Source organism: Sparus aurata, chromosome 9, assembly GCF_900880675.1.
Source record: "Sparus aurata chromosome 9, fSpaAur1.1, whole genome shotgun sequence".
In the NCBI taxonomy this organism is placed as follows: domain Eukaryota; kingdom Metazoa; phylum Chordata; class Actinopteri; order Spariformes; family Sparidae; genus Sparus; species Sparus aurata.
The window spans coordinates 22239754-22261160 of record NC_044195.1 but is presented as its reverse complement, the minus strand read 5'-3'; the positions used below and the strand labels follow the sequence as shown (position 1 = coordinate 22261160).

Here is a 21407-nt window from a genome sequence, read left to right as displayed (position 1 = left end):
GAGGCAGCGCAGACCTCACCATCACCACAGGGGGATGTCTGTTGTTTGTTCATTTCCATGATCACACTGACTCATCGTCTCGTGTGAAGCTGCAAAGCCGAGGTGTGTCCCTCCTTTGTTACCCAAGGGAGTTCTGACGGACTTTCTCTTTTGTTTAATGACTCGACAACGGGCCAACAGAGACATTCCGCATGTTTGAGAGAAGGAAGGTAAAAAAAACAACAACAACAACAAAAAAAAACAGTACAGACGCCATTATACAAGCATTTGGCCCATCTGTAGCATAGGTCAGATAATAGATGGTATACAGTGTGTACTGACGGACAGCAGTACCTTGCACTCCTTGTGGATCTACGAGACGACCTCGATGCAGACGGGTCCACCAGGCGCGATTTGTTCTGGCAGGTGCTGTCCGTGTTGCACATGAGCGTCTGCAGGAAGGGGAAGAAGCCGGTGCTGGGGAGGTTTCGTGGTCCCACATAACCTGGAGGAGACGGGAGAAAGTTGTTACTGTAGTGAGGACCCTAGAAAACAGCACTACCGTTGGAGAACATGACCTCAATTATGTAAATCTGTCAGTGACACGACTTGAAGTGAGCTTTGCGGTAGATTGCAAGTGTAAATACAGGGTTCCCACACTTTCTTAAACTTTCTCAAGACTTACCTTCCCAGGCCCAGTTCCTTCAGATTACAGGCTCATCGGGCTTGAAACATGTGGTGAGGGTAAATAACTGTTACGACACCGAGAGGTTTTATAATTAGAACTAGCAGGTTTTACAGGAACTCGAAGACTGCAATTAAAAAGGGAGTCAGGCAGACTATGTGCCTTTGCCAACGCAGCACGGCACGCTGTGTACGGACTCATTCACGAGTTGAAGAGCTCAGCAACTCATGTATGAATTCATTTTATTCCTTATAAACCTCCCCCTCACCATGCTATTCGGCCTGCTAGTGGGCTGGATTTCAAAAGTTTATCTGTTACATTCATCAGCTCTTTTTCCCTCGCTTGCGTTAACCTGCATCATTTGACTTTCATCACTCATGCATGCATGTTCCCAAAAGCAGGTAGCACGTGAGACGACGGTGACGCAGCTGCAGGAGAAACACTCGCAGACAGCGGAATGTTGTTGTCTGTTTACTACTGTAGATAAAAAAAAACATCCAAAGAATGTCAGTTTTATTCTTTTGCAAAATTGCATTCTGTTGTGGATGGTTTCACTTTTTTAGTGCTATGTTGTGCTATGAATTGGCCAATCTGTTACAGTTTGCATGCCAGATTGTAGGGCCATCTAACCCAACCACAGGATTAGGAGCCAGAGATCGCTTCCATTGGTCTGTGTAACTGCCAGTGAGTAACTTACACCATCTTTTGTCAGAAAACAATCCCAGCTCTGAGCCATAAAGAAAAAAAGGGATTTAAGGGCAGAAGATCAGGTTGCAGTCGGGCTGTTGGGAATACACTGATCTTTCTATTCATTCCTGTTAATATTACCTCCGAAAGCAGAGTTTTCAGAGAGAATGCAAGCCTAGCGAGCAGTGTTTGACTAGGATTAGTCCCTATGAAACCCACAGTGTATAAACTAATGTTTGAATGACATCAGACCTCAAATACACTCATCCAATCACAGTGAATTCATGTTCAGTGTTAAGTTGGAAGGGAATCTTTGAAATCGCAATAAAGTGACTCATGAGAGAACAATAAGGAAGGACAATAAAGCGGGAAGTATTTGAACAGGCTTGTATCCATACACTTATTCATCTTCACCCATGACAGTTGAGCACCGAACTCCAATTTGTGGAAAAACAGTTATTGAACATTTCTGCACTAATTGCAGAGAATGATTTAAATGCACAGTATTTGATTGTTGGCCACAAGGGTCCCCTCACTCAGAAACAATAAAAACAAAAGAGGTAGTTTGATGATGTCGTGAAGCAGCACGTGATCACGGAAGCTGTTGTCACTTCCTTCCTCGCTCTCTGAAGCATCAACTGGTGTTTCCCCTGAAGTTACAGCGTCCGGAAGAGCATCGTTACTTTGAATAAAATCACAGGCTTCTCTGGGTTTAAACATGGTTGAAAAAGTCGAGGATAATGAAAGCACACAACGCAACAAAATACTTTTTACTTTCTCTGTTTTAAGACATTCTAAAGCGGAAAGGCTCCAACCAGGTGCTTAGAAAGTTGCCTTTTAAGAAATATTAGCCTGCAAACATATTTTTCTGTAGATTAATTTGTTCAGCAATACAGTAGTACAATACAATAGTACATTTTGTACTTCTCCCTCGCCGGTCTGTCTGTGTTGTGCGTGTCAGAATGTGTCCTGTACCGCGTCCACATTCCTTGCACGCAAAGGAGAATAACTGCGACACCACAACCTGTGAAGATAGTCATCTTCATTTCAAGATGAACCGTGATCATCGGCTATTTTGAATACAGACATGTCATGCACAAGACGAAGGCTATATGACGCCGACCAACCTGGATTTGGTCACTCTGTTTGTCCTGTTTTAAATTTGCGCTCATGAATCAAGTTAAAGTTAGGGCTGCACAGTTAATTGCAATATGATCAAAATCACATTGTGGCCAAATTCAATATCCAAATCGCAGAAGCTGAAATCTTTTCACAGGCGTAAAAGGTGTGACAGAACAGCGTTATGATAAAGAGCTGCAGTGCTGCAGAGATGCCCCGACCTGATCTTATTCTAGACACACAATCGAACATCACATCATTATGATTCTAATAGACTTTTAATTGAAAAGGAAAATTGTGAGGCAACAAGGATCATTCTCATTAATCATGAATCAAATCACAATCACAATATCCGTTAAAATAAAAACTTGCAGCCTTAGTTGAAATGTACTGTTGGGTGCACCAGTGTGAAATGTTATTCTGGACGCCCTGTGTTACACGAAAGCTTAGCCATAGTTCAGTCAGGAGGACCATCTCTTTACGTACGCCATCTAAGTCACAAGCACAGTCTCCCACTTTTTCCCTGATCCTCTTCAGTTCGTTCTCCTCCTCAACCAATCACAACCAGGCACGTTGTCATGCAAAATTCATAACTGCTCTTTCTTTCTCTCTCTCTCTCTTTCCTTCTGCTGTCATTCAGCAGACACCTCATCACCGCGACCCACCCTCTACACCTGCACCTACACCGCGGATGCCTCCAGTCAACACTCCAATAACAAGTCGTTGAAGTTGTCCCACATCAAGCCCCATTCCGTTCCAATATGTCGGACTGCTTTTTACATCATATCCTCTCACTCGTTTGTCTCTATTGCAAAGTCTGTAATGATTGAAATATGATGTACTTAATTACACTCCATACTGTAGCTCTGTGAGAGACAGTGGCCCGTACTCAATTTTACCATCCGGTCATCTGAGATCTCTTTAGACTGAGTTTTTTACGGAGTAATTCGAAACACGATCCAACCTCATTCAAGGCTGCTGCTACGACATTCAGTCAGATCTGATACTGATAATGTCTTTGGGTGTGGTCCGTTACTGAGCCTGTTGGATGCAGCGCGGATAAGATAAAAACAACCTCATGTATGTTAAATGCCTAGTCATGAGACTATATAACTATTGGTTTTATCTTATTTTCATGACAAGTAAAACGACACACAGCACTTACAGAGGAAGGGGTGGTACTATTGTTCAGATTCACCTGGGACATGTCGGGGTTATTGAATTACAGGTGAATCCCTGCATCCATAGAATCAGATCAAAGGAGACAGCAGGAGGATTCTCTACAAATGTACTAAAGCTGCGATTAAAGTATATACTGACAGTTGTTCTCTCTCAATGATAAAGCCATTTCTTGAGGATTGCAACGCATTTCTTAAAGAACCAGGCTTGTTGCCGACCTAAAGACCGGCTCCAATTTCCGCCCCTCCCTCAACAACAAACCACTCATCTGCGATCACACACCACCACACAATAGCCCATGTGTAGCGCTCCCTTCTTATGCGGCAATAACAACATTTATTCTGTCTGAATTAATGCTCCCTGTCAGAGTGCAAACACCCAGTCAACGGCACAGGGATAGGCTCAGATCTGAGGGACTATTCATGTTTTGGTTTACTCTGATTGTGAAATTCAAATGTCCTTACGTGGGCTAGCTGCTCTCCTTTGTGATGCCAAACAAAAACCCTGCAGCCCACGTCAGGTCAATATTGTGTCAACGCAACTTGAATCTTAGACCGGTTGGGCCTTTATTTTCCTTGAAGTTCCCCTCATTCAGAGTTTGGTTCCCTCTTTTTTCTAAACTTCAGATAACATCGGACTCATTTAACGTTTGTTTTAAATGCTTCCTCTTCACTGCAGCACTCTGAATGTACATCAAAGACATAGAGACGGAACTCTAAAATGTATAAGAGCAGATATTAGTGACTTTAGTGGGTTTATCTGGATCTTTTGCAGTGCCAGGGTATCTTGTAAAGGTCGACAATTCATTTCCATTGTGTTGGACTGAAACTTTAGCTCTGTTTGCTCAAGGTGTTTCTGTATATAAAGCCTCATCCTATTTGTGATTGTGTAAATATAGATGAATATTAAGACTTGTTTGATGAACGGCTGTTGGAATACACGTCACTAACAAAACACTGTTTATGTGCAGTTTAACACTTACATGTTTCTTTCACAACTGGAGGGAACTGGTTGCGGGTCACGGCAATGATGATGAAAATGATCAGCGGCCAGACGATCAGAGTCAGCGACCACAGCTGCGACACAAGATTACCATAAAACATGAGCAAACAGTTTATGAAGAGTTCATAATGGAGCATCCAGTGTGTAAAAGTACATTTATTGTGTGATTTGTTCCCCCACAATCCTGACAAGGTAGCAGGTATATAGAAGTAAAATAGTAGTTTAATATAACTCTATGTTGTTGACATTCTTAACCAGGCCTGATCTCAGTGGGACTAACTTAGTTTAAAAAAGGCTAATTAAAATTATGAAACAATATAAAATAACAGCTCCCACTGCAGTTGAAAATTACTCTGATGTGTTACCTCTATGTTGTTTCTGTTATTTGTATCTAAATGGGATTAACTTACTTTAATAAACTATTACAAAAGTATACAAAAAAATAAGAATATATTATCAGAAAAAAAAATGTATATATATATGTATATATATATATATAGATAGATAGATAGATAGATAGATACAGAATATAAAATATAAATATGATAAATAAATAATAATGTATAAAATACAAATATAAATATAAAACGTAAATATAAACAATGTAAATATAAAATAATATTAAATAAAATAGAGTAAAACCTCACCGGCTGTCTGATGATTCTCAGCCAATTCTTCCAGAGAAGGAGTTGCAGTTGCCTGAAGAAGGCCATCAGTAGAGGAGGCTGAGAGAAGACACATCACACATTATTATATTATATTATATTATATTATTATCGATTCATTTTTCAACTGTCTTAATGTTGTAGACTTGAAACCTTTTTGCAGTGGTTTGACTTTTCAGATATAACAGATAAGGATTTTAATATATAAATGTATAATGTCATGTGAAAAAAATATGATTATATATATATATATATATATATGTGTGTGTGTGTGTTTTGTTCTTCACTTGACAGAATAAAGCCATGAATCTTGATGAGAACCCTGCATCTCTGAGTAGCTTCACCAGGTGTGCTCTTGATATTAACCCAGCAGTGTACTCATAAATCCTTGGACCTACCTGTGTGTCCTCTTTACAGGTGAAATCGGTTGTTATCTGACTGAAGCTCGCAGGTTTCTCCCGGCGGACATGGCGCCAGGTGCCCCCATCAGCAGGACGACCTTCCCATCAGTCGGTTATTGAACTTAAACTGAACAAAATTCGCCTCCTCGTAAAAAGAAAAACTGCGACGGAATAATTATTTAAAAAAAAAAAAATCCTCCTCGGAAAAAGTTTACCGCAAAGATGAGACGTGTCAGCAGCGTAACACCTGTGTGTATGTGTGTGAGAGAGTGCGCGTGAGGGGGTGAGTGTATGTGTGTGTGAAAGGGCGTGTCCAACCTGTACAGGGCAGAAGAAGAAGAGGAAGCGTAATTAGCTACTGACAATTATGGGATTGCAGCAGCACTTCCCCACAGATAACTTCTGTCTGACTTACTGTCATGAAGTGATATGCGTCCGATCATAAGTGTGATGACATTTTTGGACGAGAAACAGACAGATATATTTAGATGCAGTGGTGGACTCAGGATGTTTGAGGACCAGGGGGCCGAATAATATTAATTTCAAAAAAGGCACCCGCTGTATGTTTGAGTAGTGGACGAACCATAAACTTTTACCAAGTATATTTGTCTAATTTCTAGTAATAACAATATCTCATTATTTATATTATAGGACATTTAGCAGATGCTTTTCTTCCAAGCGTGTTTGACGATGTGTGAATGAGTCTATTAAGCTCGTCTTAACTTGGTAAGAGAAAGAAAAATTTGATTCAGAAGGTGTACACTTGTATTTTTCAATTTAGTGAGGAAAATAGAAGTAAGAATATTTCATTTCTTGACCTTTTCTGAGTATTTTCTGTTCATTTTTTATCACCGTTGTGAGACAAGATGAGCCGGGGCTAGTCGGTTAGCATGCTAACGTTAATGTCTCTGACATAACATCAACACTGTTGTTTCTTTGCGCTCTGCTGATAATGTTAGTTGACTTGTTCTTAATGTTATAAACTAAAATTCTGTCCACATCTTACAATTTGCTCCTTTATAAGAGACGCAAAGATTACCCTGTGATCATAATTACAGGTTAAAAGATTACAAAACCTTCACGCGCGAGAGGAAAAGCACCGAGTTAGAGGGGACAGTGCAACACCGAGCATCTCATGACACACTCGGTTTCTCCTGCCGGTCAGGTGTTGTTGGGGAGCTCTCCACAGGGAGAAATCACACTGATATCATGTGAGGGATCCGCAGGGAACAGTCAAAACAATGTGCTGAATCCTCTGGACGCTAGACATCATTATGATCATGTTGAGAGTGCAAAGGCAAAATAAATCCATGCCATGCCGACAGAGAATAAGAGTGCAACAAACAAAAGCGGGCCATGTGATGTATTAGATAAAAAAAATCTACGAAACATATAATCTCAGTCGACACATTTATACAAAACCATTGGCGAGAGGTCAACACTTCAGCAACTGAAGACAAAGAAATTGCTTTTATTATTTAAAAGGTGAATGTGTCACACCTGCCGTGAGTGTTCAAAGAACAACTGTTGAAAAACTGCTGAATGAAGTGATCTAACAGTCGCAGAACATGTTGTTCCTCGCCGAGATTGAACTGACTGACATGTCATGTAGTACCTTTCCATTACCAGACACAATTAAAAAATAAAAAAATAAAAAGAAGGCAAAAGAATGTACAATATGAAGGGTTGGGCAAAACAGAGCATAGGTGAAAGGACACCTGACTCTGTTTTGTTTTAAACTGGAAAGTTTCAATAAGAAATGTCCTATCAATGTAGTACAACAGGTTTTCCATTATGATAACAGGTAGGAGGCTCAATTCTTCTGACTTGAGTCATATCATCAGACTGAACAAGCTGCTCAAGGGTCAAGCACAGCTTTCCATATTGGCTCTGAAAACTATCATGACTCTTTACAGATGTCAGGAATTTCAAAGAATAACTGCCTCTAACTCTTGCTGCTATTACCTCCCATTATAAAGCCTACAAAGACATAAATAGATAATATGATAAAATATATATCATCTGCTGTTCTGCCCCAAAAATATTATCCACTCAGCCTAATGCTGATGGAAAGCCAGGTGAAGTTTTTTAGTCCACAAAACATTTCTTGAGTTTACAGCAAAACATCATTCTCCTGAACAGCTAAAGTAGATGGTTAAAACATCCAGGTCTCTGGAAGTCCCAGGATCCGAAATGTATTAGAAATACATGATTTACAGACTATTTTCAGCCTAAATCTACACTTTAGCTGCTGAGCAAAAAGTTTTTAGCTCAACCGCACGTCTTTTCAAATCAGTTTGGTCTCTCGGGCCTTCCAGCGACTTGTTGAGCTATTAAACAAGTCCCCATCTACTTCACTTGTTTAGGAGAATGCTGTGACGCTCAATAAATGTTTTGTGGATTATGAAACTTCACCTGACCTTGCGACAGCATTGGGCTGAGCGGATAATGACTGAATATTCATTTTAGGGTGAGCTTATCCTTTAATGTTGAAGTGTGTCAATTTAAAGATCCATAGTGTGTAAAATTGATCACACACTCTCTTCTATTTGACTGGACCTTTACTAACGACCAACTACCAACTCAATTTCCTGCCAAATAATGAAAAATAATATTCATCAGAACATCCCATCTAGTGGCAAGTGGGCTGAGTGAGTAAATTAACAAGGCCTGACTAAGATATAACCTTGGAACAATCCTTACACAATAACATTTTAATCATCATTTCAAGGCTCACAAACAGCACAGGAGAAAAAAAAACAACAACTTTGTTTTTGTTTTCACATATCTGTTTTCTACCATGTTTAGCCTCTGGCAAAAACTTTTATTCAACACCAAAATCACACATCCACGGTACAAACCAAGCCATGAGACAATGCTCATAGGGTACAAACTTTAAAACGTGGGCATGCTCACGAGTGGAAAAAAGTAGGGTGTGTTGTAAGGTAACAGCTTAGCGGCTGGATAGTGTTGACAAGACACGGTGGCTCCTTCGTGGCATTTCATATTTCTTTCATTGGTAGCAACATTAGCTAAAACACCATAATAATATAATGCCAATTAAAAAACAGTATAGTCTGTGGTTCAGAGAGAAGGGATTGCGCATTAATAATGTAATCCCACGTAACAAATGTTAATACTGGCACTGCATAAAAACAGGAAATGAGGGAGGAAAGTCATTCCACACAAACAATGAAATACACATTCTTTCAACAAATCATGAGCAATATTATAAAGGTACCCTGTAGAGCTTTTGTCCACTCAGTGGAGCGGAGCTGGATTTTTCTGAGTGGATCCCCTTTTTGTTTGGCTTGTGCAAAGGCACAAGGACGCATATGCCTGTGCACTCGAGCGTGGCAACACAATACACTTCTCCTCCCGCCAGTTTAATATTAATCTACTAATCTGCATGGGGGCGGTAACACGTGAAAGAAATGAAGAAAGGCACAAACAAAAGGCGCAAACAAAAGTCAGTATAGAAGAAGAAGACTTCTCGAGAACTTCAAGAGGAAGTTTTGCTCATGTTTTATGAGGAAAGAACTGCATTCAGCACCCTCCTAGTGCACCCATGTTTGAAAAAGTAATTCCTAGATGCCCCTTTGGTAGGTGAGACATAATAAAGTGCCCTCCCAGTGCCCTTTCTGTGTGCTTGTGTGCCACCATGTACAGCTAGTGCCCTTTAATTTTTAAGTCCAACACTGAACATGTCTTACTCACAGGGTACCTTTAATTGAAAATATCCACACTGTGTTGTGAGACCTCTGAATGCTACTCCACACGTACGTGGTGTCCCTTTTGAAAACAAAACAAACCAAGAAGAATATTGAAAGTTAAGATGCTCAACATCTTTGAATCTCGCAAAATGTAAAACTGAGAATGCTTCCATTCAACACTGTTTGTGGCAGACATTATAAGACACTCTTTTTTGTTTGTGACAAATGTCATAAATTATATGAAGGGATCCACGTTCGACATGTAAAACATTTGCATGTTTACTTGTTGAACGTTACAGTAACACATGTTTGGCCACCCATTCTTTTCTTTTTGAGCTCAAGGTTCAGTCACAGTGGTCACTACAGACCTGATTGCACAATTCTGAAACCATAAAAGTGAAAAAATACACCATTAAACACTTAAAATATCTTGTATATTCCATACAAAGGAATGTCACTTTTACCACTGATTTTGGCACTTGTGTGTGTCTCGTGTCAGAGGTAACATCAGTAAACTATTTTCCAGTGTGTGGGCTGTTCACATTCTTTCTCAGTGTCCCCACAGAAACGATTGTATGTAGTTTTGGGGTCAAAGCCCAGGACTTCCCTCTCTTCATGGATCCGGAAAGAGAAAGTGGAAACTGATGTTCCGATAAAGAATCTGAAAAAATTAAAGACATGAGTGAATAAAAACATGGGAAAGAGGACAGTGATGCAACGAACACGCACCTTGGAAAAATAACACAAGCGTGTGACACACAGTAGAACAAATAGAGCTGCTCTGACCAGTTTTTCAAGTTTAAATATTTTCCATGGGTAAGTTATTGAGAAAGGAAAATTCTCTTTGTTTCCAAGTTGGCCAAGGGTTGAAGCACAGACACTGGCAAGAACTATTTCGCAATGATTACCAGCAAGCAATAAAACTTCTTCTGGCTGAAGCCTTTACTCAAAATAGGCTAATGATCAAAATCTTTACATCTTTATACATTATTAGAAATAAAAGACATCACATTATTTTGTTTGTTTGTTTTGTCCATCGCAATAAGGGTATACAGCGTTAGTGGCTCTCCGAGGCAGAACTAAGATACAAGGGTGCTTTAGGGTAAATGCTAGCATCAACATGCTCACATCCTTCCATGCACAATGACAGTGCTAACATGCTGATGTTAAGCTGGTATGTTTATCATGATCAACATTTTAGCTGAGCATTTCAGCATGCTCACAGTTGCTAATTAGCACCAAACGCAGATGTTAAAACAGAAAAGGCATGAGTTTGAATGAAAGGCAACACAGCTAAGCACTTGTAATTAACAAATAAACATAAAAAATGTGCTATATCATTGTCTGATGTCAACAACCTTACTGATAAACTGTTTATAATGATACTAAAAATCATATGATAATGATTATTGACTATAAATGATAATTTACCTTGCATGTGCACATATCCACTGGTCAATGATGGCCACCCCTCCATCTTTGAGGAGCTCCAGGTCTTCGATGGACGGCTCAAAACGCACCATTTCTGGCAACAACTTTTTGAGCTCCTTCAATTCTACAAAAATGAGACGGATAAAACAGGTTTATAAAATGTAATTTATTTAATTTAATTGATTTCATGAGCTGCAAAATCCATGATCCCTTGTATACTCCATACAAATAGAACTCTGAATGTGCTGCTATGTCATTACCTTCCCCATCTGCATCTGTTGCGACAAACACTCTGTCCAATTTGTGCTTCTTCATCAAGCTGCGGATCTTTTTGACTGCCCCCTTCAGGCTGGGGACGTCCTCTCTGTGGCCCCAGATAAAGTCCTTCCTGCGCAGGTGGACCCCCAGGTATGGACCACCTTTAGCTGAGCCCAGCTTGGCCTGAGGAGTGAATTAAGAAACAACAGGCCACTGTTTAATTACAGTACAGCCTGCAACTAGAGACTGGATCATCAAAAGGCTGGAGTCAATAGTTGTTTTCAGAAACTAAGTGATCATATTGTCACTCTATACAATTTGCGAACGAATCTGTGAAAACGCAGACTCAAACAGCACAAATATACAAAGATGGTTTAATGGCATATTATGGCAAATATGGCACTGAATAACTGACAAAATAAAATAATAAAAATGTATAATAAAAATCAACTGAGCAGTAAAGGATGTGATCTGATCTGATGTGTAAAATGGTAGTGTGTTACATGCTGCACATACACCGCACTGTACATTTCCACAGCCTTAATTCGACCTGCATGATCACATAACCATGCCACCACCTGATACGCTGACTCACTTTCATGCGGGTCCAGTCCTCACTGTAAACCGTGTAGTCTCTGTCATCTGTGGAGTTCAGGTACTTTGCTCTGAAGTCGTCTCCAATGATTCTCAAGTGCTTGGCAAAAACCATACTGCGGCGGGTCTACATTGAACATAGAGAATTGCAGAGACGACTGCATCACATTACAGACAGTAATAGGATCAAAGTAAAAAGATAGGACACAAATATTAACACTGTTGTCATTTTGTACCATGGATTGACTTACATCCCAGTAGTCCTTCCCAGCATAGTGATCATGGAGGAGTGTCTCTGCTCGGTCAAGCATGACTGATCTGCATAATAGCAGGAAACAAACAAGTCCCTGTGAGTGTCACCAGATTAACTGAGTAATAATAATACTGAGGGAACAACCACATCAGATCATATTTCAGCTTCCCACAACTAGAAGAATCTGCCACTCCACTGACTTTTAAAGCATTTATGCTTAATTCTTGGGCAGTTCTTAACTACAGGTGGACACATTTGGACATATATAAACATATTTTGATGATTTGTTAACCCACGTTTTATCCCGTCCGTTAGCTAGAAGTGTCTTTTATTATAAGCAATGGGATTAGTGATGGTGAATAGCTCCACAGTGAATTGAACTTTGGTAGCTTTCCAGAAATAGTACTGCTAGTTATAAAGCTACAATAGTCAAAAAGCAATGATTTATTCATGCAAATTAATGCGCTTGTTCTAACGCTGTAACTTAGACATATGTTGGAGAAAATTCACCGTGGAAAAGTAACCTCAGTTTTGGGACAAGTTTAATTCTTTTCATTTTCATAACATTACAGAATTTAACAGTAGACACAGATTTTTTTTTTCTTACAGCCCTCTATTCCTAACTAAGCTTTGCAGTTATTTAGTGTGATTGAGTTCATTAAAATGCTCAATTTTAAAAGCTAAAAAATATTTTAGTTGTCGATTAATTTGTAGATCATTTTGGTGTTTAATCGAGTTCCCAAAAACCAACATGACATCCTCAAATGTCTTGTTTTGACTACAACCCAAAGATATTCAGTTTACTATCAAAGGAGTAAATGAAATATTCACATATAAGAAGCTTGATTCTGAGAATTTCCACTCTGTTTTCATTAAATAATTCCTCTGATGAAGCTATTATCTAAATATTTGGTGATTGTTAATACTATCTGCCAGAATCCATGTATTGTTTCTACTCTAAAATGTTTAAAACCAACATAAAAAGTATTTTGCACAAGAATTTAAATGCTATTATAAGTGGTAGTACATACTGTACTGGCAAGATATTTGATGATTACAACTAAATAACTATTATGATTTATATTATAAAATAATATGCTATCCACTGTTTATGTAATCTGCCATTCAAATGATTTACATTGCGTAGAATTAGGTACTGTGTTGAATCAAAAATTAACTGTTCAAGGGATAAAGTTGTCAGGCTAAACAAAACTGCTTGTGTTAATATTGATTTATCTGCCACAGACTAATTTTACCAACCACTGGTGCTTGACACATGTCAACACAGTGTGTGTGTGTGTGTGTGTGTGTGTGTGTGTGTGTGTGCAGTACATGAGTGGTCATGTTGTTCTGTAGACTCACGTCACTGTGATGTTTTTCTGAAGAACTGGGGCCATGATGGACGCGTGGCCCTGGGCTGATACACATGTTACATTTCGAGCTCTCGTCTCCTCGAAGCCCCAAAACCAGCCCCTTGGAAACACAAACCGGATAGATCAGTTGATTATGAACTGAGAGGAGAGGGATGTGCAAGCAGGAAGCCAGGGATATTATTAACTACTGTAAACGTGATCCATCACTGCCTGAAGGAGGTCTAATGAGTTATTATACTGTAATTACAATTCATTTTCTTTGGCACTTAAGCTTAATGGAGGAATAATAGATAAAAAGCATCACTAAAATCAGCATCACCACAGCTAAGATATTTAGAAAAGATACATAGCCACAACATAAACTCTATACTTGAAACTGGTTTTATTTGTGTTACACTTTGCTGTTGAAATTGCTATCACGGGTTACGTGTGTTGTGTTGCTCTACCTGTAATAGCCCTGTTTGTCTTTGGAGTACATCAACTTGTCAATGCAAGGTCGCCTGTCGACTTTTTCCTCCCATTTCCCATCAGTCCATCCCTCTGCGTAGTTTTGCAAGACCAGAACCTGGTCTATGAATGGGCCTCCGTTCTCTAGATCAGAGAAAGGAAGAAAACACACTCAGTAGGTGTTTCGCTTTGACACACACAGCTAAGTAGCAACCTGTTCTAACAGCTAAGTAGAAGGTGGCACATTTGAATAGTGAAAAAGATCCAGGATTATTTATTTATAAACAGCAAAATGAAAAGCTCACCAGCAATGAATTCCTCATACTCAATGACGGGCACATTGGCCTGCAGGCTGGTGAGGCTGAAGAACTCCCCCCACGGGATGCGGATCTGGTGGATGTTGGGGCTGTGCCAGTGGTAGAGGCGACCCCATGGGGGAAGCACCAACACCCAGTCATCCCCCTCCTTCCTCAAAGTCTTCACCAGGGAGGCCATGCGGATGTAGACATCTCTCCGCAGGTTGAAACCCTCCGGGGGATTCACGTCGTACAAAAGGTACCTGAGGTGATGAGAGCGCACAGGAGGTTGGAAAAAACGTAGATGGGGAAAGGCAACAGAAAACAAAAGTGATAGCTGGCCCCACAATGCATCAAACCAACCGCATTTGGTAATAAATCATCCAGTGATCCCATTTAAAATGTCAAGATTCCTCTGTCAACAACAGCAGTGCTGTATTTGTATTATCGCAGCTGAATTATTCTTACTCAAAGACCTACGTGCTTTGTATGAGTCTATTCTTTCTAGCTTATGGTTTGAGTAAACATGAATGGTTTCTGTGATCTAGCCTTTAACTCTGCAGGCAGTCCACATCCTGTGCCAACATTTTTCGAAATAACTTGTGGTCGGTGGCAAGTGTTCAACCAGTAGTACTCATGCAGGAGCGCCACAACAACAACAACAAAGTAGTGACATGACAGGACATAATAAGAGGAGAGTCAGACATCTCATTAGACTAGCTGTTGTTGTTTACTGTTGTAGCGTGGTTTTCAGTTCTTAAATGAAGTGGTCCCATTTGCAGCTGTACTATTCACTTTTGTCATGCGCCAGAACACACATGATCATATTATTTAAATCTTACAATGAAGCAATGCATGGTGGAAATCCTTCTTGAAAATGCGTAGTACTACACATTTATGACACTGAAAGTTGATGTGAGGAGGCATCTGAAAGCTGCAAACAATACCGATGCAAGGGCAACACTACCAATAACTAACTCACACCACCTTTTATCAACAACCCTCATAATCCTCTACAAACATCAGGCACGATAATGTTACATATACGCCCCTTAACTAACGCTGAATCATGCTATAACTTAAACATTCTTGTACGTAATCTCTTTATAACCGTTATGTATGGTTGTTTATGGTCGTTGTTTTCATTTTTACAGTTAGCACCGTTATAAAAAGGAGCAGAAAAATGAGACCGTATAACTATAGAGTGCTGACAAATCAACCAACCAACTGAGCCGAAATCTACTACAGCACGATAGCGTTTGAAAAATTACATTAGGTGGTAGTCTGATGGAGAGGGAATGGTTTTAATGCGCCCGAAATCATTAAATTGGCATTTTTTGGAATGGAGTCAGATACATCTCAACCTCACTCTGCAGAGGCTTGTCCTCAGAAGCAGTCGAGCCCGGCAAACAGGATTAAAACACGCTTTTGAAAGAGTGAGAGTGTAACCTGAAGCACTACCTCACAAATAAAAAAAAAAGACCTTTACAGCGGAACAAAAGATGAATAACTATAACCGACCTCACGTTAGCAATTTAGCGTACAGCAGCTAGCTAACAGTAACTTGACATGTCAGTGAACTCACCGCAGATCTCTAGCGGCGCCGATGGACACGGTGGCCGTTTGACTCGCACTGAAGACATTGTCGGCGTTTGCTGCTCCAAGCGCTGCGAAAGCGACGAAAATAAACAAACAGAGGGAAGTAAAAGAGTAGATTGAAGCAATAAACACCATTGGTATATGCACTTCTCTGTGCGCCATATTTCCTCAGAGCCACGCACTTCCGGAGGAGTGAAAAGCGTCTGAGCAGTTGCCCGGCAACGAGTAGTGAAACGCAGAGCGGCAGAGATCATCCAGAGTGGAAGGTATTTTTGTTTAGTAACGTTTATAAACACATTTTTCATGTATTTTTGACAAATTTTTTAAGATTGCTTATAAATTGTTAAAGCCTAAACTGATAAACAATTGTCCTATTTATTCACATGCACATATTTGAGTCTAAACACTTGGAAAAACTAAGCCAGATTTTCATTTGAGTTTATTTCCTTACAAAACAGCCAAGAGAGTCTAAGACATTTGTACAAAATACTTGAGAGTTAATACACGGAGGTTACCATTACAATCTTAACAGGCTTTTTTTTCCTACACAAGACATTTTTATCTGTCACAGTAGGAAAAAACGCATACGTATTAAAGTTAATGATACATTTTCTGATTTAAGGGCTCCTCTATTGTGGAAATTACTCTCCAAACACACACGCAGACACACAAAAAAAAGTCCAGAAATTTGATTCAGAGTCCGCCATTCTGCATGTTGAGGTACAGGTGTGCATTCACTGGATGCTGTCTTGGTCATATGTCACTCCCAGTTGTCTCCTGGCCTCGTCTATGACCTCTGCTATCAGGATGGAGTGAGCCCACAGCATCCCTGGACTCTCCTTCAGTCCTGGAGGGGAGCAAGCAGGCACACACAATGGCAACGCAAGAGATGATCTCAGGAGGTTCTGACAGCTGATTGGTCCAGATAAGATACACAATTATTAATATATAGCAAAGTACAGATCAATTGTGAAACGCAACAGCTAGCTGCTTAATTTTTATGCATGTGAGCAACTTTTTACCTTTCTGCAGACAGCGGCGGACCTCCTCAGCTTCATATCGTAGACCCGTGCTGTTGGTGAAGTTAAGTGTCATGTCAGCCTCTGGCAGGGGGAACTGCATCTCTTTCCCATTCACCTCCAAGGCCGTGGGGCACCACATATGGTTGGGTACCTGATGTGGAAACCAGTGTCATGTAAATCACTTTGCATGAAGTGTTAGAGCCATTTATGCTGAAGGTTTAAAACTTGTAGTTGATATTTTGCATTCCTTGGTTTGCTGGTGTTTGTATTTTTCAATGTGGAGCATTAAATGTGGAGAAACAGCCACAACAGCCAAAACATTTTTGCTTCGACTGGTTAGGATTATTTGAATCAAGTAAATGAAAGCGAAACTCTCGCCAAAAAGCAAACAAGGCTTTATTTGGGATTGAATATGAGTCAAACCTTCGTGTAAAAGCATAATTACGACGAAAGAGGCACTTTTAAGATTTACCGTAGTTTCGGTTTTGGGCACGTTAATTTTGAACGGGAGAGCTAGGGGCATGACACGCTAGCATCAAAATCGCTATTTTTAGAACACTAAGAAGGCTCGACACAACATGAAACTTTGCTCGTAGCATCACCAGGGTCTCTACTCATGAACAAGAGCATTGAGAACATTGTTTGTGTACACAGAATTTATGAAAAAGAAGGTTTTTGAATTACTCATGTGCCGTCATGGTAGACAAAAAGTGTCGATCCCTGAGTGCGACCTGACAGGCACGCTTGAGGAGCGGTTCACCATTACTCTCCTGCCTGTCAGGTCGCACTCGGGGATCAACACTTTTTTGCCTGCCATGACGGCGACGCGCAGGAGATGCAGCAGCTAACGTGAGTAGTTCAAAAACCTTCTTTTTCATAAACTCTGTGTACACAAACACTGGGCCTCATTCATGAATGCAATATTACAGTGATAATTCTATCACATTTATTCATTTATTTATTCATTTCATATTTTTGGTAATTTACAAAGAATTTAAATTTTAAAATAAATTAAATGTGCCAATGATTTAAGATAAATCAAGTAAATTGGAAACATGCCATCAATTAGTAACCCCCCCACCATATTTATACGTGGCATTTCTCCATCCAAGGCCCGCAAAACAATGGCATATATATTGCTCCTGCGGCTTTCATCAATGTAACAACACAGCTGCGAACAATTCTGAGGCTTACGAACGCGTTGGTGAATCTGACGTAGGGTTTTCTTAAGGACCCTCTTAAGAACAACTTAAGAAAGAATCTAAGAAGATTCTTAAGAGGATATTGGTGAATGAGGCCCAATGTTCTCAATGCTCGTGTTCATGAGTAGAGACCCTAGTGATGCTACGAGCAAAGTTTCATGTTGTGTCGAGCCTTCTTAGTGTTCTAAAAATAGCGATTTTGATGCTAGCGTGTCATGCCCCAAGCTCTCGCGTTCAAAATTAACTGCCCAAAAACGAAACTACGGTAAATCTTAAAAGTGCCTCTTTCGTCGTAATTATGCTTTTACACGAAGGTTTTGACTCATATCCCAAATCCCAAAAATTGGCGAGAGTTTCGCTTTAAGTTAATGAAGCTACTGAGCCTGGATCTATGTATTAATTGTAGAGTTGCAATTAATAATTAATAAATTAACTGCCAACAAATTTGATCATTGATTAATCGGTCAAAATGTTTTTGTTTTTTCCTCTGAATCCAACTTTTTAAAAAGTTTAGTTTAATTTCACTGATTGACATGTTTTGACCAAAATAATCGTTATTTTCAGCCCTAATTAATAGTATTTATACAGTAATAGTATTTCACCAGGTCAACTGTATATTACCATGTTTAGTAAGTTTAAAAAAAAATTATTTCAGTACATAGACTGAGCCAGACTGCATACAAAGATAAAGACTCTTGACAACTCTATGTTAACATCACTCTAGCATTAACGTTGATGTGAGTTAACAAACGTACATGCTTCTACTCGTCTTGCTGCATGCTTTGCTTCCTGCTACCTTAATGTTGCCTTTGGTCCCAGTGATAACCGCATCATTGGTCAGCATCACGGTGATGGAACAAGTGCAAATGGCCAGTCTGTTGCCGGAGAACTTGAGGACCAAAACTGCTGTTCCATCCACGCCTGGATGAAAGATACAGAGAGAACTTTGATCAGAAGAGTTTTATCCAGGTTTGTAAATAGTGAATATTCCATCAAATAATATAACTTCTCTTGGTAAATGGACTTCCTTGAGACAGTCACCTGTGTCTATGCAGTGCCCCGTGGCTTGGATGGACTCAGGCCTCTCTCCGTTAAACACCATGAAGACGAACTGCAGACAGTAGATGCCCAGGTCCAGCAGTGCCCCGCCTCCCATTTTCCTCTCCGCCAGGCGAGCGATGTGGGTGAGTGGAGCTCCCAGATCGGCCCTCACCAGCCGGACATCGCCCACTTCACCCCCACTCAGCAGCCTCCTCACTTCGAGTGATGCCGGAAAGAAGCGCGTCCAAATTGCCTGAATATCAACGCGGAATGGTCTGAACAGATATTTGGGGAATGGTACAAGTGATTTTGGTCGGGGGAAAAAAGGTTAGCTGAAGGTTACCTCCATGAGAAACACGCTGTATTTCTGGGCTGCAGTGATGAGTTCCTGCACCTCCCTTGAATTCATGGCCAGGGGCTTCTCAATCAGCACATTCTTTCTGGACTTCATAAAGAGCTTGCCAGCACTCAGGTGGTGAGGGTGGATAGTGCCAACATAGACAACATCTAAAGAGAGAGACTAGTGTTTAGAAACATTATTTAATACTTCAATTATCCAATAAAGTTTGGAAATCACAGACCACTTAAGATTGGCATTCTTGATGCTCGTTATGATTATTCAACAGGCCTCAAGTCTCTTCAGCTGACTAGATGCTGATTCGATTTAGACCAAAACATTGTGCCATATGCTGCCGCGAGAGCCCACCGACGTCTGGATCTTTTGCCAACTCATCATAACTTCCATATGCTCGAGGGATGCTGTGCTTTCTGGCAAATTCTTCAGCATGCTGCAGGTCCCTCGCTGCAACCGCCACTATCTGAGGATGAAGGGAACAGTTTTGTCAATCACTCGTGTGGTGGGGATTTATGTTGAATGAATTTTATAACAAACTTTCAATACAAATGACAATGTAGGAGGGATCTGGAAGAAAAAAGTGGACGAAAAAGTGGACATAGTGTTTATTATTACTATTTTTATTTTTCTATTATACTATTTTATCTCGTTTTTGCCTTGTTTGACTTTTTTTTTATCTATCACTGAATCGCTGTTTTTCCATCTGCTTATGACTCTTCAGCCGTTCTATCAAGTGAATGTCCCCAGTGAGGGATCAATAAAGTCTTATCTTACCTTACTGACATCAAGTATCTGTACGTCCTGCTCAAACGCTGATGCTGATCAAGGTACAAAAGTGAGAGTGGTGTCCAACACAATTGAGACGTTGATATCCCTCTTTTTCTATCATTTCTTTGCTTTTTTGTGTTGGTTTATACAATTTAAATGTAAAAAAGCACTACTTTGGCTCTGATGCAGCATCATTTTTCTGCAGCTTTGTCCCAGTCAACGTGATCGATGATGTAATGTAATCTGATTGGTTAAAGGTCACATCAGAAAAGAGATTCTGCAAAGAAACTAATAACTTAAGTCATGAAATAAATGAAAAAGTCCAATATTTGCCTCCAAAATTGTGTGGAGTGGAAGTACAAAGAAGCAAAACAATTGAAATGCTCAAGTAAAGTACCTCAAATTTGCACTTTGTTACATTCAGTTAGTGATTATTCTAAAGTTTGACACTGAGATTTATATATAGTATCAATGTAAATATTGGTTATCTGTCTCTAGTGTGCAGCAGTGATTAAGTGTCGGCCTCATCCATCAGCTGCACACACACACAAACACAAACACACACGAGTCTCACAGATACAGTTTGAGTTTTTAAACTGGTCTTCCTCAGTGCCCTCGGCTGATTGTTGTGAGGTTGTGAGCGGGGAGTAACTTCACTGCAGCTCCTGAGCAGAGCTCAGAAATGCAGAGTCATCGTTTCTGGAGCAGTTCCAGTAAAACCAGTCTGATATTTATTTTGGATTAAGAGCTTTGCAGAAGAGAGCGCGATGAGGGAGGGCAAACCTCTGAGGTAACGATGAGAATATCTCCACCTTTTTGTACCCCTATTCTTTACAGCTGAGTGTGTGTTTGTTTAACTCATTTCAGACACACGAAGCATTCATTTGCTAAAGCTGTGCCCACACAGTGAAAGAAATCAGTTTGTGATGCGTTTACGTGCCTCCGTCGGAGAGTAGCCCCACTTTAGCCTTCATGTAACACTTCGGCAGGTGTGTGTCGTAACATTAGCTGCATTAAGTGCACCGTACCTGGTGGTCTTCAGACGCCAGGGTCCGTAAAGCCACCGAGAAGTCGTGACTAATTTTACCTGCACTGCATATTCCCCAGCGTGTCGCCATGGCAGGCTAGCTAGCTAGTTAACTTTCATCAACAACCTCAGGTAACTTAAGCTAGCTTCAGTTAGCTGTTACATACAGGGCTCAGATATGGACCTATAGGCTGAGCGCATACATGCACCAGCCTCCTGTTGTTGTTCGTCTCTGCCCTCTTGAACATGTGAGCCCTGCTCTTGCAACACTACCCACCTCCACATGGTGGCGCCTCCACACTGGCAGCACA

The 21407-nt window shown here is 40.3% G+C and overlaps 3 protein-coding genes and 1 long non-coding RNA gene across 8 annotated transcripts in view; 1 reads left to right on the top strand and 3 right to left on the bottom strand.

Annotated features, from left to right (window-relative positions):
• The window catches only part of abca12 (ATP-binding cassette, sub-family A (ABC1), member 12), an 84846-nt gene extending 78883 nt beyond the window's left edge, over positions 1-5963 (bottom strand). Inside the window, exons 1-4 of the mRNA XM_030428660.1 lie at positions 5715-5963; positions 5299-5376; positions 4632-4725; positions 334-484 (exon numbers count right to left, since the gene is read on the bottom strand). Of these exons, the coding sequence (XP_030284520.1) occupies positions 334-484; positions 4632-4725; positions 5299-5364 (311 nt within the window). The 5' untranslated portion in view covers positions 5365-5376; positions 5715-5963. The remainder of the gene's footprint in view (positions 1-333; positions 485-4631; positions 4726-5298; positions 5377-5714) is intronic.
• Positions 5964-8416: 2453 nt separating this feature from the next.
• Positions 8417-15881, bottom strand: pofut2 (protein O-fucosyltransferase 2). Its single transcript, XM_030429301.1, has 9 exons — positions 15668-15881; positions 14092-14345; positions 13786-13930; positions 13329-13439; positions 11965-12031; positions 11715-11840; positions 11122-11302; positions 10862-10985; positions 8417-10091 (listed from the first exon to the last, which is right to left on the bottom strand). Exons 1-9 carry the CDS (start codon positions 15841-15843, stop codon positions 9938-9940), a joined length of 1338 nt encoding a protein of 445 aa, XP_030285161.1. The 5' UTR covers positions 15844-15881; the 3' UTR covers positions 8417-9937.
• On the top strand, positions 15839-20079 carry LOC115588610 (uncharacterized). The gene is made up of 5 exons (XR_003985393.1): positions 15839-15947; positions 16452-16583; positions 16714-16876; positions 18725-18874; positions 18961-20079. It is a non-coding gene; the product is annotated as an uncharacterized LOC115588610 (long non-coding RNA).
• Positions 16104-21367, bottom strand: LOC115588609 (trans-1,2-dihydrobenzene-1,2-diol dehydrogenase-like). 5 transcript variants are annotated; one of them, XR_003985392.1, is made up of 7 exons: positions 21098-21367; positions 19653-19764; positions 19290-19453; positions 18947-19199; positions 18661-18826; positions 16704-16854; positions 16104-16593 (listed from the first exon to the last, which is right to left on the bottom strand). XR_003985392.1 is itself a non-coding variant. In XM_030429304.1 (7 exons), the coding sequence occupies exons 1-7, from the start codon at positions 21185-21187 to the stop codon at positions 16577-16579; spliced, it is 912 nt and encodes a 303-aa protein (XP_030285164.1). In that variant the 5' UTR covers positions 21188-21366; the 3' UTR covers positions 16104-16576. The 5 variants fall into 5 exon arrangements, 3 of the variants coding, with proteins under 3 accessions (XP_030285164.1, XP_030285163.1, XP_030285165.1); XR_003985391.1 differs by having other exon boundaries at positions 16104-16528; XM_030429304.1 differs by having other exon boundaries at positions 18702-18826; positions 21098-21366.
• Between the last annotated feature and the right edge of the window lie 40 nt (positions 21368-21407).